This window comes from Simochromis diagramma, unplaced genomic scaffold (assembly GCF_900408965.1).
Source record: "Simochromis diagramma unplaced genomic scaffold, fSimDia1.1 OVJJ01000816.1, whole genome shotgun sequence".
NCBI lineage: Eukaryota > Metazoa > Chordata > Actinopteri > Cichliformes > Cichlidae > Simochromis > Simochromis diagramma.
The window spans coordinates 17,090,199-17,109,337 of NW_024386908.1; the positions used below are offsets into that span (position 1 = coordinate 17,090,199).

General features: G+C 43.3%; 1 protein-coding gene across 24 annotated transcripts in view; it reads left to right on the forward strand.

The window, feature by feature from the left end:
• Positions 1-19,139, forward strand: part of celf2 (cugbp, Elav-like family member 2) — a 235,233-nt gene that overhangs the window by 48,197 nt on the left and 167,897 nt on the right. For 9 of the 24 annotated variants that reach the window (XM_040035774.1, XM_040035777.1, XM_040035775.1 and 6 more), the window contains exon 1: positions 15,910-16,207. In XM_040035774.1, coding sequence (XP_039891708.1) covers positions 16,089-16,207 — 119 coding nt within the window. In that variant the 5' untranslated portion in view covers positions 15,910-16,088. Of the gene's footprint in view, positions 1-613; positions 650-15,907; positions 16,208-19,139 lie in introns of those variants that run through there. The other 15 variants (XM_040035764.1, XM_040035765.1, XM_040035766.1 and 12 more) reach the window with 5 other exon arrangements.

Consider the following 19,139-nt stretch of genomic DNA (forward strand, 5'->3'; position numbering starts at 1 on the left):
GAATCGTATCCTTTTGGCGACAGCACACAGTTCGTAGCCATAGGTGATGAAGGGAATTTAGCTCAGTCAGAAAATCAAAAGCCTCACCTTCAAGCTTTGCAACTCCTGCTCCACTCTTCCAATTTGAGGGCAATCAGTTCTTTTTCCCCCTCGGTTAAGAACCGTAGCCTCAGAATTTAAGGTGCTAATTCTCCTACCATCCGCTTTATGCTTGACTGCAGTGGGCCTCTGTGATAGTTGGAGGTCACCGCTTGATGAAGCCACCAGGACCTCATCGGCAAATAGCAGAGATATGAACTCGGGAAATCTGCCAGCTGTGCCTAGAAATTCTGGGCAGCCCTGGAGTCCAGCGAGCAGAAAAATACTGACTGACGGGTGCCCTGAATTAAACGCTCAGTGCCTGCTGTTAAATATCTTGGTAGAAATTTCTTATCATGCTGGCAACTTAAAATGAGAGAAAAAAAGCTTTTAGTTTGAGGGAATAGACGCTTACGTTTGTCAGCATCTCTGTTTGGACACAAATTATATTCGATTTGTCTTTTTACAAATCATTAGGTAAATCATTTTTATTCTCTTTACAGCTGTTCAACAATCTTTTGTCTTTGTCTTGCAGGCAGGACGCCAGTGACCTCTCTGGACCGATACAAAGGTACTGTAATACATCTTTTCATCATCTCCTCTCCTTTTCCCTTTTCCCCTCACTCCTTCGCCTTCCTTTGGCCTCATCTGCAATGAAGCATGCCATCTCCAGGCTTAAGGCCAAGCACTGGCTGCATCAACACTGGAGTGGTGTTGTGAAAAGGGGGGAAGGGGGGGACCGCAGAAGGACAGAAGGTAGATGAGATGAGGTCGTGGGTTGAGAGAGAGACAGAGAAGTAAAGGAAAAGAGAGAAAGGGGAAATTAAAAGGCAGAGATGTGACGTGCCTCAGATCTATGGCCAAAGAGGGTCATTAAACTAAACCCTTCGGCGACAGAACGACAGATCAAGAGAGGGGAGAGGGAGGGCAGAAGAAGGTTTAAATAAGGGCCAATCTTAAAATAGCATTACCTATTTCTCATCTGAGGCCTAGTTAACAGGAAAAGAATGAATATCTTGCCCCGAAAACCATCAGCGCCCTCCCATTTCTTACAAGATGGAGGGAGGTCGGAGGGTGGGGGCGGACGAGCCGGTGCAAGTTTTTATCCGTTTGAATCATTTTAAGCTCATAAAGATTTCTAATGCACCTGTAATGCTTTATGACCTGAGTTATAATCAGAGATAATGCTTACTGTTGCAGTAAATATTACATTTATGAACTACAGGTGTTAATGACTGGTTGTCCAACAAAGACCCTAATAATAGCACATCTCATAAACATTTATAGGATCCATAATGCGTCAGCAGGTGCTGCTGTAAGTGCAGTCACCACTGCGTTGAAGGGTACTCCAGAATCACAATCCACTGCATTCATGAACCGAAAAGGCAAAAATACATTGTAGCAGGCAAACAATAAAGAAGGATAAATGTTGTGTAGAGCTGAAAATGTGATCTCTCTCTTTTTCTTTAAAAAAAAAAAGGCAGTTATTTCTCTTTATAATAAAGCAGAAAACAACAAAGATAGAAGGTGATGAAATGTTCGCTGTGATGGATTACCTATCCGTAGTGAGTTTTAAGTCTCTGTGAGCTGATTTTTTTTACTCCATAGTGAAATGAACTGAATCTAATGGCTCCCTGGAAAGTCAGAAATCCATTTAAAAACTCGCAGTATATTTGGAAAATACTCAGCAGTAATATAAAGAATATGCGATTTTAATGGACTGAATCGTGTCAGACCACTGATGTGGTCCTTTAAGTAACCCAGTGGCTCTATAATTTTAATATTACTCTTATTTTCTATATATATATATAAATATATAAATGTTTTTTGTGAACCAGGCTAACCTCTAAATAAATGTTTTGTACTTTTGGAAGTGCGACAAGAAAATGGATAGCATGTTGTTACACGATGATGAGGTCTACATCTGCTGATTTTTCAATACTACAGTCTCTAAATAGTATCAGTCTAAAGCTGCTCCTGACAGGCAAACACGGCAGGTGAATCAGCTGAGATCAAAAAAACAAGATCCGGCTCGGAACGCGACACCGGCGGAAAAGAGGCAAAACACGGGAGGAAGAGCGAGCGACGGCGGCTGTGGCTGTGAATAATTAGGCAAAATAGTTTGCTTTTGTTTTTCTCTCTGATTGGAGAAAATAAGCGAGGCTGTGACTGTCGCATGTCGCATGCGCTCTCACACACACACACGCACCAGTGTGTGTTGTCTTAGGCACTAATCCGCCACACAGCTGCGTCATTCCGGAACGTGTGTTTACTTCCTCTGTGCCTTTACCACCACCATCACTGCCGCCGACCCCCCACAATCCCCTGCAAAAACACACAAACACACACACACGCACAATCACACAAAAGAGAACTGGGCGTATAATTTGATCCTGTGTGCTCTCCTCCTCTAATGAAGCTCTCTGGCGGTTTGACTGACACCCGGCTCGTTATTTAAGTGCCTGTTTTGGTCCAGGAGGAAGAAGAAGAGGAGCTGGGGCAAGGATGGAAGACTGAGAGGAGGCAGAGGAGGAATGAGAGGGGTTGGGGAGAAACAGATAGGAAAAGTGGCAACAAGGGAGCTGAAAGAGAGGATAGGATTGGAATTGGGAGGATAGGGATAGATAAAGGGACTACAGGAAATGAAAACAGGCTGGAAGGATGAAGCAGGGACAGAGAAAAAGAGGATCATGGGAGTCGTAGGGAGTAAATGAGAGAGAGGTGTGGAGAAGAGTTTAAAAAAAAGAAAGAGGAGAACTGCAATCAACACAAGACAGTTCAGGAGGAGGAAGAGCTGATGCCGGAAACGGGGGTGATAAAGGGTGTGGAGGGATTGTGTGCATGAGTGTGTATAATTGCAGGTCTTTGTCCTGATAATGTTCTTTGAAGGCACACAGCTGATAATTAGCAGGCATGGCTCCACGGATGCCTTTCAGCATCGGTCATTATGAGCCGCAAACCCACTATTGGCTCTGACATGACCTCCTGAGATGGCGAGGAACGCTGCGCACACACACACACACAAACATACACACCCATACACACACACGTGCATGCCAGCAGCGAGCTCACACACGTCAAAAAAACGCACCAATTGTGGTAAACAAGTGCTGATTAGTGTATGAATAGCATAAGCTCACGAGTGGAACAGATACAACAGCTCTCCGAAGGCCTCAAGTTCCTCTTTGGCATGAGGGCTGCAGGTGCGCGTGACACGCACAAATGCACTCACACTTCCTGTTTACAGAGCCAGACCCACACAGACAGCAGAGACTGTAATTACAGGGATTCACACAATGTGGCGTCCCGGTACGCTGCGTCCGTTATTGCCTCCCCGGTTGCCACATGACAACAGCGGTCTCCCCCCACCACTCGCTACGGAGACTGCCTGATGTGCCGCTCCTGGCCCCGCCTTCCCAAGTATTCCCATATCTGAATATTTATGAGACAGGAACTGGCAGTCAGAAGACACGGGCTGGAGTATCCGCTCTCCTCTGCAGTGACAGTTGTCGGTGTTAAAGGCTCCTTCCTGAGCTTTAATTTGTCCCCCAGTGAGAAAACGTCCAGCAGGAGCTGCAGCGTGGCAGATTCCTGAAAGCACTCCCGGTCATTTCATTTTTTAACCCCACTTTTTGTGCCAGAACTTTTGCATTTCGTCAATAAGGGCAATGACTCCGATTTTTAATAACACAACAAACACAGGCCTCTCTCTCTTGTCGAGTAGCAGCGTGGCGTGTTGGAAAGGACAGGATCCGGGTTTATCTCGCCTCTGTTATTTCTATCATCTTTCAAAAACTTCTTTTCTTCTTGGCGTGTTCAGAATGTGCGACCAAATATCAGCGCTGGGTCCTTCTGCTACCCCTTTTTGTGGCTTTCAGCTTAGCTTAGGTGCCATCATGTGATGAAAGAGTGGATGCTAATCAGGTGGTTACAAGTGGCCAAAGGAGAAAAAAAGAGTGAAACTGTTGCAGCAGTTTTTTAATTTTCATTGGGTTTTTAATTGTCGGAGGCTATGCCGGTGTCACGCTCACTGTTCATCCATTTTTCATCCAAACACATGAATTATGAAGAATTGCTAATGACGGCGAGGGAAGGAGAGAGAGAGGAGAGGGGGGTCTGTGTGCAGAGAGCTGGACGGACTCTTAGATATCTTTTCTTCCTTCGCTTCCCCACAATCTGTCTCTCTGCTCTCTCAAGAGAGTTTTTTTTCTTTTTTGAGTGACACAGGGGTTCAATTTCTGGATAAAACACACACACACACACACACACACACACACACACACACACAGACATCCTGGGTGGCAGGTGAACATACAGTGGTCCAGGAGGGACTGACTTCTGTATGTGTGATCTAGACCATTGACCTGGAACACACAGAGCACTGAGAGAATAAAACTCACACACACACACACACACACACGTCATTACTTCGTTTTTTCTATTAAATATTTTAAGCATCATTGTAACTGTTTCTATATTTGAACATATAATTACAAGGTTTTGTTCTTCCATTTTGTTATTTTTGTTTAATCAAGCATCGAATAGTGTATAGTGTTGAACACAGGCATATAACACAATCATTTTTTTACTGATTTTCTATTCCTAAATGATTTTCAGATGCCTTTACTTATTTACTTTTTTAACACGTGGTATTTTTGTTTTAATATTGTATTTTTGGTACATTTGTTTTGTTTCATGGGAACTACATTTTCATCTTTTTATTATCATTATTTTATAATTTACTAGTTTATCCCCTGAAAAAGTTGGATCATATTGAATAGTTGATTGGAAAATATATTTTTCGGTGTTATTGCTGCTTCTTAATCAATCCAGAATATGACTAGGTATTAAAGCAGATTCGTCTGAACACACTCACACTCACACACACACATGCAGTCAGAGCGTTGTGCCCCGGGGTTTTCTGGGATGCTGGAGTGGAGTTCCTTCTTCCAGCTGACGCTCCCTCGCTGAGACGGGGAGAAGCTGAAGTCGTGGGCGTGTCTTCTTTGCATTGCAGTGATTTCCTAAAACAATAAGAATATACGGCTGTTATGATTGTACATCCGTTTCAATCGAGTCCTGATTGCAAGTGCGCTCTTTTATTAGCAACTTCTACCCAGTGCAAACAATGCTGTTGCCATAATTAATCATTATCACATTAATTTTGTTTTGAATGATTACTGTAGCACGTTATAAAGAAACTGTTTTTGTTGTTGGTGGTGGTGTTGATCTTTCTGAAATTAGTTCTTCAAGCGCAGTAATGATTCAGTTACAAGATTGAGATCTGGGGGAAAAATATCTTTAGATTTGCTTTTACTTTCCCTTTCCATTTTCATTCGCTTGTTTGCACGTTCCCACATTTGTCTTTTTCTCTGCTAAGGCACATATGCATGCCTTTCAGTGTGTGTGTGTGTGTGTGTGTGTGTGTGTGTGATGTTGGGGGAACTCAGTGTGACTTTTTTTTTTCCTCTTTTTTGAGAGGCTCCAGATGGCTGAGAGACAGGTGAGCCAATTAGCGAGTCTCACTACACAGCAACATCATCACACCGGCGGAGCACGACAGCGAAACACACAAGCACACACACACGCACACACACACACACAAACACAAACACAAAAAACATACCAGTATTTCACATGACTCTGCTGCACGGTTAGCTCTGCCACCGTAACGTCCCGATGTGCGTCTTAGTCCGTCAATACGCCGTCACGAGCTCGTCAGTGTCACCGCGCAGATGAAATTGATTCTGGAATATGTAACGATTCTGGGAAATGATGACAAATGATCCTCTAATGTTAGCTTATTATCACGGCCTCCCGCAACATACAGCGCTGCGCGACTTATACTGTGGCCCATTATGCATGTTTTATACGACCCAGAAAACAGGCATAATGGGCAGATTTGAATTGATTTGCTTGTGTATTCATTTATTTTCAAGGAGCCAAAAATATTTCAGGAAGCCTCGCTGATGTTCATTATAATTCTAATGAAGTCGAAATCTTCACAAAGGAGGAGAGAGCGGCAGGAAGACAGCAAGTCTAAACAAAACAACAACCTTTATCTGTCTTCCTCTCTTTATCCCTCTTTTTTTTCCCCTCTCATGTCGTCTCTTTTGCTCTGTTTCAGCGCTGAGTAGCTGAATATTAGGCGTAGAAATTGCAGACTTTGCCGGTAATTAGCCGTCAGCCGCTGTGGAAAACACATCTGACCCTTTGCACTCCTTCCAGCTTCTAGATGCAAACAATACCCCTACACACATATATGCATCCATATGATGCAACGCATGCACTTGCATGGTGCTTATTATTTAAAAAGGCTGCTGTGTTTGTCTATTTCTCTTTTTGTTAAGGGATAATTGAACACCCATGACGGCTGCTTTCCCGCCTAATGGAAGGGGACAAATTAATCTCTCTGTGCTAATGTCTGCAAATGGAACAGGACCACTCCTGCCACCTCCATGCTCAGCTAACCTGCTTGGCGTTAGTGCATACGAGGATAATGTAAACCTCCGTCGGCTCTGATGATGGATATAATGCAGCTAGTGTCATTTTGAAACTGTGGGATTCTCTAGGCCTTCTGGGAAAAAATGTTCAGTCACAAAAGAATTTGTATAATGTTTTTAACTGAAACGATCAATGTTCTGTGGTTTCAGGTCATTCCTACCTGATATATATGCCTCCAAGTGAGTATTTCTAAAGGACTGGTATTAAGTAGATACTTTAAATCATCCTGTGAGATCAGAAGTTGGTGCATTCTTATATGTACTGAAAGTCATTAACTGCATTAGAGTCTTAAGAAGGATTTCTCGCAGTCGCTTTAGAGCAAAGCTCGATTTAGACAGAGGACTGCAGACTGTGCTGCTGTAGGTGCTAACAGCGCCACAGGAGGGGTAAAGTGGGAGACGGGGAACTGTTAACAACTGCAGTAAAAGCCAGTGGCATCAAGACTGCATTCTTTTGGATTCCTTGTCAGTCACCAGGCAAGATGTGTAAATAATGCAGGCACTGCGCAGCCACACACCTCGAATATGTAAGTGCTGTGTCTTTTCATCTTCAGTGTTTTGTGTGATCTTTGTGAAACACGGTGAAAACCTGTTTAAACCATAAACAATCCTGTTCATATGCTGAGGGTGGAGACTTAGCGCGTATGTGAAGACGTCCCGGTGTTATACTTTAAACATCGTCAAGAGTGTGAGGTTCTGTTTAAGGCTGATTTGTTTTATTCTCATGGTGCAGGTGTGAATACAAGGCTCCGTTCATAGCAGCAATCTGTACTGTAAGTAAAAGACCTTAAAATATTAGATGGAGAACTTTAGTTTAATCCTCAGTCATAAAAGGCAGAGGGGGTATTGTCAACCAACGGGGCAGCGTGGACACAGTAACTCAAGAATGAGGCGACTCAGGATTTTCACACTTATACCATAGGTGCAGCTCCTAAAAAATGGCAGGCAAGTTCCAATATATTCCAGTAGGTTGTAAGAATTTGTTGTCAACACAATAACTCGAGAAGAAAATCACGTAGGATTTTCAACTTTATATCACAGGTACCAATTTGGAGACTGGGGGTTAGTGCCACCAGTGTTCCCCGCTCCACTCATGTAAGAAAAAGAGTAATTTAAAAGTGTTGCTTGCTAAGAACTAACATAATTAACTGTAAATCAACTGAGGATAGATTTAGTTCACGCAGTGCAGTTCAGTCTTGTAATTGTAGCTCCGTTTCAGAACACTCAACCCAAGACACAGTAAGGTGAAGACACGATAATATTAGTGTCACGGTTCTGGGTCAGTTTGACCCAGTATTTTGAGTTGTTATGGTTTGGTTTATTTTTGAATGATGGATCGTTCTTTATGTTTCTCTGGTGCTTTGTTGGGTTTTATGATGAATCTGTGTTTCAGTTATTTTGGTGTGTTTTTGCATTATGGATTGTTTTCTTATTCTCTTGTAGTGCTTGGGTTGGTGGTGGTGATGATGATGATGATGATGATAGATTATTATTAGTTTCTTGTTTCTGTTTATCCGTGTTTAAGGATTTGTTGTTTCGTGTATTGTTTGAGTTGCATGTGTTATATTCTGCCTGCCTCTCTGTCTGCGTCTTTGTTTAGTGGGTTCTTGTTTCCTGTTTTATTGTGAAGGTCTGTGTCTCATGTGAGTGTGTTCAGTTCTACTGCGCCCCTGTCTCGTTAGTCCAATTTCTCCCAGCTGTGTCTCTCTCCTGTTTCTCATTCCCCGATTACCCCCCTGTGTATATAAGCCCTGTGTGTTCCTGTGCTCTCTGTCGTGTTGTACCATCAGATCATGCCTGTGTGTTTCTGGTTCTCAGTGGTCGTTGTTCTGTTCATGTTTTGTGCTTTGCCAGCAATAAAGCTCTGGTTTTCAGTTGAAATTTGGCTTCACGAGTCCTGCGTTTGGATCCTCACCTTCGCCTGCCGCACACAGAGCCCTGACAATTAATGAGAATGCCAAGTATCAGATGCTCTGATATGAAGATGCTCTGATACAGCTCTTGGTGGAGGTAGGAAAAAAGAAAGTCCCTTCCAGAAGAAGCAGAAACTGGAACAGGCAGCTATCTTCCACAACCAGTGAGGAGAAGAGAGGCTAAAAGAGTATACTGAGACTATGATTAACGAATAACTGGACAAAACACAAACTTTGGAAGCAGACACACGTAGGGACACCATAACTACAAGTTTGATCAAAGGCTTTTAATTTCAGCTTCTGCAGACTTTTTTATGCAGACCAATTACTGCATGATTGCTTCACACTCAAAGCAAGTTACAAAATAACAGCTACTGTGTGTGACTGTGTGGCATCCACAGCTGTTGGTGTGCACATCTGTGAGGGAGAATAATCCCGGTATTGGGATTTCATTTGGGCTTGCCCTTTTTTCTGTAGAAAAGACCAGAGAGTGGCACAAAAGTGCCTTGCCTTAGTGTTGGAAAATTTCTTTGAAGCGTTAGCACGGTTGACTTTGTGGCACACGAATGCCTTCTCATTTTCAGCCCCCAAATCTGTAAAACGCGAGGTAAACTCTTCTACCTTTGTTCCCCTTAACTTAATTAACCGTGTTTATTCTGCTTAGTTTCACTGCACGTTTTTCTCCCAGCCATTCGCGCCCTCCTGCAGTGCCTCTGTGTTCCGCCAAGGGGGCCCACCCCACAGTTTTAGAAGCACTGACTTAACGTAATTTGCAAACGGTTGTCAAAGAGTCCAAAAATAAGCTCCACGATGACGTTGCATCAATCGCGCTGCCATCACTGTTCACATTTGAACATGTTTTGTAGAGGAATGTGGAGGTGGGAGGTCGGGTGACTGTCACCCTATTTTCCCATCTTAATAGCCTGTGATCCTGCAGCCATTTTGCCTTCTAAGCCTTTTCCTGTGAATGACCTCCAGGGGAGATTGTGTTGCTGCTGCTGGAGTACAGAGGAGTTGATTACGCTGGCAGTGCCGGGGCTTTGTTCTAAGCATATGCCCGTCCTTGGCTTTGCAGCGCGCGAGAAAAGAGATAGATGAAGAAGAAGAAGAAGACGACGAAGAGGAGTCTTATCTCTCCCGTGGGGTCTCGCATCCTTTCATTCCAGATTGTCTTGGTGACCTTCTTGCCCCACCCGGTTCATCCCGACCCTCCACTGCATCGCTTGTTTACTGTCCCATAATGACATTGTCAATGGCAACAATACATCCGCTTATCGCGAGGTGTCTGCCGTCACAATGGATGAATGGCAGCGTAATGGAAAGGCGAATTTGTCCCGTTGTCATCTCCAAGTCTTTGGAGGCTCTCTCCTACTTGGCCGTGTGTGCCGGCGTAAGATAAGATTAATTCTTCATATCGCAGGGCTGATTGCAGAATCTTGTATCTAATGCAATTTTTATTTCCTCACCCCTCCTCCTTTCCTATTTCCCTTTTCTTTCGAACTGCAGAGTCAAGCATTTTTTTCCTCCTCTTTTTCTTTGGGGAAAAAAAATCTAAATAATTTATCTGTGTTTTGGTGCATTTTCCCCCCTCCTGTACTGTTGAGTGGAGAGAAATGGGATGGAGACAGACAGGAGGAAAGGCACATGAGAGAGTTTTTTTTTTTCCTTTTCTTTTTTTTTTCTTTTTTTTTCTTGAATGGGAGGAACGTGAGCAGCATGCCGAGGAGGGTAAGAAAAGGGAGCGAAGGATGGCGGGAAGGAGGCAGAGGGGTTGAGCGAGCGAACCTCGCTCAGCTCTCGGCTGGAGAGGGGCCTAAGAGGAGCCTGCAGACTTTGGTAATCCCTCTTTTATTAATGTGAAGCCAAGCTCAGCAGAATGCAGGCTCACAGACATACCAGAGCTGCTCACAACTGACTGTCTTTGGGCCTCGCTGTCTGTCTCTCACATGCAGATCTGCTTCGCTGTCATGACGGGCCAAGTCCGGCCCCTCCCATTTGCCGGGTTAGTAAACAGCTAAACGGTTTAAAACTGTGTCGCGTCTTGCCCGGGTCCAGACCCGGCCCCGTGCACTTCTGCCCTGCGAGTGGAGCTCTCGAGTCTTTTGATCCTCGCTCAGGTTCCCGGGCTTGGGTTTTTGGCACCGAAATGCATCCTCACCGCTGCACCGTGCCCTGCACGTTACCATGACAACCCCCCTTACATCACTCAGTGCCCCCCATGTAGCCAATGGGCATTGACCTTTTGCTGTCAGAGCGTGTTAGGGAGTGAGAGACACAAAGTGAGAGAGAGAGAGAGAGAGAAAGATGGGAGAGAGCGAGTGGAGGCAGGCGCGCGGCAGAAACAACAAACACAAATAGGTCATTAAATCGTAAACACAATTTAAAAGAGACAGAGGCTGCTCGGTTCAACTGGGCCTCAAGTTACTGCGATGTCAGCGCCACAGCGTGCGTTCGCTTTGAATGACAAAAACAAGATGCTTGTCTTCATAAGGCATGATGTCATGATGTTGTAAAAAGAACAAAAAAGGCAATGTTTTTAATTTAAGGCTAAATTTGAGATATCGTGAGACGGGGGGTTCCCTGTAACACTTAGCTTCTGATACACCGCCATATGTTCTATGCTCTCCAGCAGTAGCCTTTTAACACGGACTCATATGCAGAGAGCAGGCTTCCATCAGCAAGCACAGAGAGAGACTGATGCGGGCCTTCAGAGAGATCCTCGTTAGGGTAAATAAATGTAAGGAAGTGTGTAGAAAATGCCAATTAAAAGGCAACTAGATTGAATTAGAATTCAAATGAATGCTGTTTTTAACCTCTCAACCTCTACAAGGTCGCTGCTTGGGGATAGCGTAAAGAGTTTAGATTGTTAAGGTTTGTGCTATATGTTGGCAACTGAGCCCTCCTGAGTGCTTCTCTAGCAGCCTGCAGGATGCTGAGAGGTTAAAGGGCTGCTGCAGTTTGTTTTTTCTTTAATATGATGGATTTTTTTTATACATTTAACCGGTTTTGATGTCTTATTCAGCAGATTCGCTTGCATTTGGCCACCAGCTTAGAATGTTCTCAGCCTATTTATCACTCCTATAGATATGGCTGGTAGGCACACTCGTGTACCTGCTTGTAGTCCAAAAAAGTGCATCATCAGCCATTCTTATCACAGCGTTCTGTTGGAGTTCTGTGTGCATGTAAAATCTACAGTAGAGTTTTTTTATGCTCAGGCCACTTTCACACATGCACGACAGCCTGAACATTACCTGACAGAAATGCATCTGAGGATAAACACGTTGAATCAGACATTGAACACCTGCCAACACTCCCGTTTTTCCCATGTTTTAAGACCCTCCTGTTCTGCCGTTTGTCCCTGAATTTGCAAAACTCTCACACTTTATCGTGAGAAGTTGTAATGCACTTTTGTTTTATAGATGATCTGGCAACGTTCTCTCCATTCACTGCAATTTCAACTACAACCTGGCAACTCACAGAATGATTCAAAGGGTGTGTGAGCAGCTTATCGCTCCTGAAGCAGACCAGTTACATGCTCAATTTTCTGTTGTTGTTGCCTCAGAACAACTGTTCAGACGCAGTGAAGAACCAGACATTATAATAAACCAAACTAAATGCAGGCGAGCTGAGTGACATTTCTGTTTTTTCGGATGTCGATGATGGTGAGTTTTTGACTTCTGTCAAAGAGATACTTTCCGATTAAGAGCTTTCCAAATCAATTACTCGTAACCGAAATGTTGTGAAAACACGACGCCTCTTTCCAAATTATTAAATTGGATGAGTTACAATCATTCTCATCAGAACAAGTTATAATCTTCACTGCCGTCACTGTGCGCAACCGTTGGGACCGACTACAAAGTGCAAGACTGAAAAAACAAGAAACACTGCAAAAATATTCAACTGACACTGAAATTTCACCCCTCACTGCTCTCACTGGTGTGTCGGTTATGCTAGGAACTTAGTTTTGTGCTTTTTTATTTATTATTTTATTAGTATTGTCGTTTTCTGGTGAAGGCAGCATGGTGGTGCAGTGGTTAGCACTTTAGCCTCACAGCAAGAAGGTCCTGGGCTCAAGTCCACAATGTGCCCGGGGCCTTTCTGTGTGGAATTAGCATGTTGTCCCATGTCTGGGTACTCAGGTACCCTGAAATGGAGAAGCACAAGAGGATGGATGAATGAGTGGATGTTTTTCATCAGTACATCTGATGCAGGTTCTCCACTGGTCTATGCTACAGAAAAAGGGAAACCTTAGACTATGTCCCAGCCTGCTTCTTCAGACATTATCCAGAGTTCATTTGTGAAAATACTTTTGGTAACCTATAAATGTGATCTTTACAACATGTAAATGACCTTATGACAGGTAGTCCTGTCCAAGCACAAGATGGAAATTGTCCAAGACTTTCAATACTGAAATACTTGGCCTATTACTTGTGATTAACTAGTAGGCACAACCACGCCGAGGTGATAATTAGCTATTAAAGTAGTGGAAGAAACCACCTACTGGTATAATGGCTGTTGGACTGTTACCAACTGGTAACACTGGCCATTTGAAAGCGGTGTTTTGGGTTAGCACTTCTTGATTCAGCACGTTTGATTAGACCAGTGGCAGGTCATGGAGACCACACAGCAGCAAGAGTAGAAGAAGGAAACTCAATTCTTGGATTGCAGAGTCAACAGTTTGACGTCAGCAGTCAGAAATCACAAACGCTTGTGTCTACTAACCCAAACCATGTGAGGAATGAGGCAAAAGTGCAAAACGGACTGGCATCATGTCACCTGACACACTGGACATGCTATGAAAGACTAATAGTCAAAGTACATAAGATGCTGTGCATGTTAACAGTGAAAGAGAAGGGAAAGGATACATTTTGCTAATGCAACCCTAATACTGTAACTGATACGATATGAATTATTATCAGAAAAAAATAAATATTCTAATTCCTTCAATCAGAATGGGACTGTAGCGGTCTATATTTAAATGTAAGCTCATAGCAGAGTTGTTTTTCCCCGCTTTAATGTATAAATGCTTCCTCGCACAGCTTTAGTAACTGAATGCCTGCAGAAGTGTGAGCTATTAGCCATGTAAATAACAAATCATCAGTCATCATTGTCAACATTTATGCATTGTAATTTGAATGCATCGTTCCATTCACCGCTGTGTGCTCCTTTTAGGCTTTAGGTTGTTGTGCTCTTTATGCATTCAGCTTTCAGACTAATAAACATAAGCAACATGAGTGGATGCAGCATATGTTGGATTTTGAGCGGGGAAAAAAATCCATGAGATCATTATATGTGAGAGTGCCAGGTATTTCACGCTCTTAGTCACCACTTTTTTGTTGACAAGCTCGCCATGTGTCAATATTTGTCACCGTCGCGCGCTTGCCATCGCTTTTGGCTGAGACAAAGTGCAATGAGAGGCCGATCCGATCTGAATGGTAAACAACAGAGGCGGAAATGGGTAATTAAGTTAGAAGTTAGCAAAAGTGTCTGCTGCATTTTAATGCCGATGGCCTGTGCACGCCGGGTAATTTAGGATTTCAATTGTTGTTGTTTTTCAGTGAAATGCAGGTGTTTTGTGAAGACAGACGATTTTGCCCTGTATGCCAAACATTCTAATGAAGCTCACGTACAATCCATAATTTTAACTATCCCCCACCTGCCAGCTAGCCACACACGCACACATCCACACATATGCACGCACACACACACACAGTGCACAAACAAGCATGGGCATGGTACCCACACACACATACACACAATATGCACTAATGAAGCTGTTCTCCTTTCCTCTCTTTTTCGTTCCTGGCTCACTGAAACATGCATAAATCATAATAAACAGAGAGATGAATTTTTAATCAGAAGCTCCCTGCCTGTGTCTTCAGCCCCAGCCTCCTATGGGGAGGAGATGCTGTGATGTGCCAGGTATATGGAGCCTGATATGGCAGGGCCTCCTTCGGGAGGGCTGCTCACTGAGACATGCCTGTCTGGGCTGCCTCGTGCTGGGCATGATCTGCTGGACCGAGCCGTCTCTCTGGAGTTGAGGCTGGCCCTTCGAAAACGCAGCCTGTACTTGCAGGAGGCTTTGGACAGTTAGAGTGGGACGCCTGAGGAGAAATATTCAATGAAACTCTGAGCTTGGTTTTAATCAGAGAGCAGTCAGTCATTATTCTGACTGTCCATTAACATACATGAAATAGATCCTAAGAAAGTTAGAGTTCATAACTTTGCACTAAATTGTGCAGTAAAAGGTTGAAATATTTGAAAATAAATGTTTTTTTTGAGATTTTGCTTTATTTTTAAAGAAAGATTTGCAGGTCCAACATTTTCAGCCATGTTTTTCCAGAAGGCATCCAGTTTCTTTCCCCATGAGAGCCTTTTCTCTCTGGAGACTAAACCGCTTCGCCCCAGACTTTTAGTTTTTAGTTTTGCTCCACTTTTCTGGAAAGCTTAGGCTGCTTGAGGTGAGAATGATGCTTCTTATTGGCAGACCCAGTTTTTTTCATAAAAGGTTATATATTGTGGTGAAACTCTGACAGAATCAGGGGCCAAAAATTCTTCCACGACCTGGAATTAACACCAGGATTTATGGACATTTGCTCAGATGCCCGAGTATTGCCAGGATGGTACGGCCAAGTCAGTAATGTTCTGAGCTGTAAACTAGTTCATGCAAATAGCAGTTCAATAAAAATACAATATCGAGGACTGATCATACATGTTCAACTCTTTTTTAAATAGTGGCAGTTAGAAGTGGACAGGAGGCTGTGAGCTACACCAGAGGCTGTGGAAATTGCATATATTTGTGATATGCTAATCTTGTTGCATTGAGGTTATTTATATTCCGTCTTAATAAACTGTGAAAATTCAGTGCACAATTGACTTCATGCTGTACTTGGCCTCCTTCCATCGGCGCAACACAACTTTACTGTGATGTATACGATTTATTTACCTCATAAAAACTTCATAAAAGGGTGGTAAAGCTGAGTTAAGGTTGGTTTATTTTCCACTCTGTCTGCAGCTCTATATCTGGAGTCTGAGCCCGGGTTGAGCTGTGCCAGAAACACAGAGATGATGTGCAGTAAATGCGAATAGTGGGCATTGTCGGCGTGGCTCGGTGCCGGACTGGGCCGTGCCCAGTGGTCATGCAGGCAGTCCAGAGCTGGACTGGTGCTAGGTTGTTCCAGAGCTGTAGTATTAGACTCAAATAGGCCCACAACATAACAACATGAGCTGAGCTGTCACAGGGGATTACTTCAGCTAGGCAAGCCAGCGGGGTCTCCACTGCTCTGCTGCTCTACCAGGGAGAGAGAGAGCGAGAGCTAGAGAGTGGGGGGTATGGGGAGGGGGAGATAGGGAAGAAGAGGAGGGTGGAGAGTGGGGTGGGGGTGGGGGGGACGCTTGTTTCTCTATGAGAGAAGAGGGAACAACGGCAGAGAGGCTGAGAGGAACAAGGCAGAAGAGAGAGAAGCAAAGAGAGGCCGCTTGTTGCAAACGTCTAGCAGTGGGGGGGGGAAGAGAGGAACAGAGGACAAAAGAGGAGGAGGAAAGAAAAGAGTTGCCAGCTTGTATCCTGATAAAGTGCATTAGTTTGCTTGTGATGTTGGAGCACTCGTCCGAGCTGGGCTTTGTGGGGAGAGTGTGTGTTGATGCCACTTGCTGCCTCCCTCCTGCAGCCGCCGGTGCGGGATCTATGAGAGCTGACGAGCTGCTGCTGAGGTACACACTCGCACGCACACGCATCTGTGCTCACACGTACAACAACGAACATGCGAGTACTTCTTTCTGACCCAGATGCTGCCTCCGTGCGATCCAGCTAGGGTGTGCCTCTGCTGCATGGTTACTTTGGCATCAGCGAGGTTCATGAGCATCTTTGTGTGTGTGTGTGTGTGTGTGTGTGTGGAGGGGGAACCTAAACAAAGTCCAGATGCTGGCTTATTCCTGTGTTTTCTGGAGATTTGACGTCTAGCAGGTTTTACTGCAACACCTCCTACCCGGACCTTCAGCCTAACAGTGTTGTTAGCTGGCAAGATATTTCTCACTGCTTCCCTGCAACTGTTTGCCCAGTCAAGCGTAACATCCAATGCTTGTACTTCTGCTTTTTTTGTTGTTGTTCTCTATCTTCCGCTTCGTTCACCCCTCCTCCTGCTGTGTTAGCAGCATTGTGTGGACTACAAACAGTTAAAGCTGAAGAATTAGCAAATAAATGGTCGCTAACAGTAATTTTTTTTTTTTTCTTGCCTCTATTGCTTTTAAATTAAACATCTGGCTGGTCAGTGTCATTCACCTTTGACTTCATTCACAGTTCGGTTGTTTTTATTTATATACAATGTTTTTCATGCAGTCGCTGTGTTTGCCTTTCAGCTAATTTACATTTTCGTATTATTCCACCCACATGTACATGAATATGTATGATTTATAGTCTTACTCGCTTCCTTGGTGTCAAGAGTTGTAGCATTTAATGATGTCAGTGCTGATTCTTAAGCTTGTAATAGAATTCTGATGTCTTAAAGTAAGAAAAAAACACCACATTTTCTGTTGGACCTACACAATAACACACACACACAAACACTATTATCTGATGAAACTATAAAGATGTCCGTTATTTCACCTAAGACTTTTAATGCTCCCTGATTGTTTAAGATTTGAGATGAAGCCACCCACTGGCTTGTAGACTTGTGAAGCTTGAAATTAGCTTTTGTGGCCACCACTGTATCATTTTGTTTAATCCAGACGTGTTCGTATTTTGTCTTTCGTCCCTCACCCCCAACCGGTGGCAGGACATGGGCACCACTCCCTGGGCCTGGTTGTGTCAGACTTTTCTTCCTGTTAAAAGTAAGTTTTTCCTTCCCGCTGTCGCCAAGTGTTTGCTCATAGGTGGTCGTCTGAATGTTGGGATATTCTGTATTGTTGCAGGGTCGTAGCTTTGCAATATAAAACACCTTAAGATTGACTGTTGTGATTAGGCGCTAAATAAATAAAACTGAATCGAACTGGAAGCCTGCAAAACCCCAACAGACTGTATGGCACTGACCAGTGCTAACTGACATACAAAAAATACACCAAAGTGTCCTTCACTAAAAACTGTGGCGCACATATTTTGGTGTGTATTAGAATGATCAAATATCCAGTGCTTGAATTCATAGGAGCTAAACTAAAGCCTAGCAGACAGCAAGCAGCACCCACTGGTCAGTTGAGGTTGCAATGCCTGAAATAATCATTTAAACAGGTGAGTTACAAGTAAATAAATCAAAAACATTTCCCATACAGTTGTTAATTGGTTATAAAAACCAAGATAAAAAGATTTTTATTCTCTTTATAAATTCGGGGCATTTTAACATGGCGGTCTAACTCCATAGTTGAGTTATTTAACAATTTATTATAGACCATAATAGTCTCATTTGAATCTTATAATTGTTTTTGTTGCCAGTTACTTTTTAATTATAAACTTGTTCATTTTGGAAGATTCTTCTTTTATATAATTAATTTAAGGTTTATAACATAATATATTATATTTAAAAGACTGTATTGCGATGTAAAAATATGTACTGTAAGTTTTCATCAGTATTCATCACCAGTGGTGGAAAATGATTTGCGAGACTTTTTTGTAGCATTGGCTGTTTAAAATGAAGAAAAACAGAGTACAGATGGAATGGGGGATCTCGGTAAGAAGACCAAACGCACCCACTCAACCACTCACCATTTGACTGTGTCCAACTACCAAAGCTTGAATTTGTACTTGCTATTTATTTACTGAAATCTGTGCAATTTCTTTTGCATGTCTTATGGAGGGATGGTGGAGAAATGCCTGTTCTTGTTCTGTATGTTGAACTGTTGGGAAACGTTACGAGAAACTGAAACAGGAGAGTAATGAAGTGACAGTAGTGAGGATGGGAAGGAAAGAAGCATCCCTGCTTTCAAAATATGAGCCAAGCAGTCGAGACGCCCAACTTTTCTCTCTCCAGCCTTTCCCCTCCATTCCCGCCTTTCAAAGTGAATCATTTTTATTTTTAAAGTTCCGATTACAGATAAATTTTCCCCTACCAGTCACACTTTGTCTGAACTCCCCTCCTGTTGCATACAAGATTGAAACAAGCTTCTGCTGCGCACCTGATCATGAAAAACAGTCATGCTGAGGTTGACTTGTTTTGCAACGAGTCAACATATTTCATTGATGTTTGCAGGTAGTAATTTATTGCACCATAATTTACTGACTGAATCGGTGAATGCTTCATTGGGTGACAAATGAAACTGCTTTTGAGGCATGCACTTCATTTGCAATTTCCCGATGAAAAATATGACTTTGAGCGCTTTCTGCATCAAGCAGTTTCTCCCAGTGAGAAACATGGGGGATATTTTCCAGTGGTTTAGCACATGTGAGGGTTTATAGGTGGTGCGGTGGGCTGAGATAGCGTGAACATCAAACGACAAAGTCCACTGCAGCAGATTAGTGATGACAGATACCAGTAATTAATTTGGGGCTTTCCTCCAGCAGAGTGGTTATGAAATAAAACAGTAGTTATGTAGTTAAAATTGTTAACGTTGATCCAGTACAGAAGACACTGTGACATTTTAGACTTTATCCATTTAGTGTCTCAGTCTTAGGACAATACAGAGATAGGAACTAAAAATACAGAAAGCAAAGAGTGTC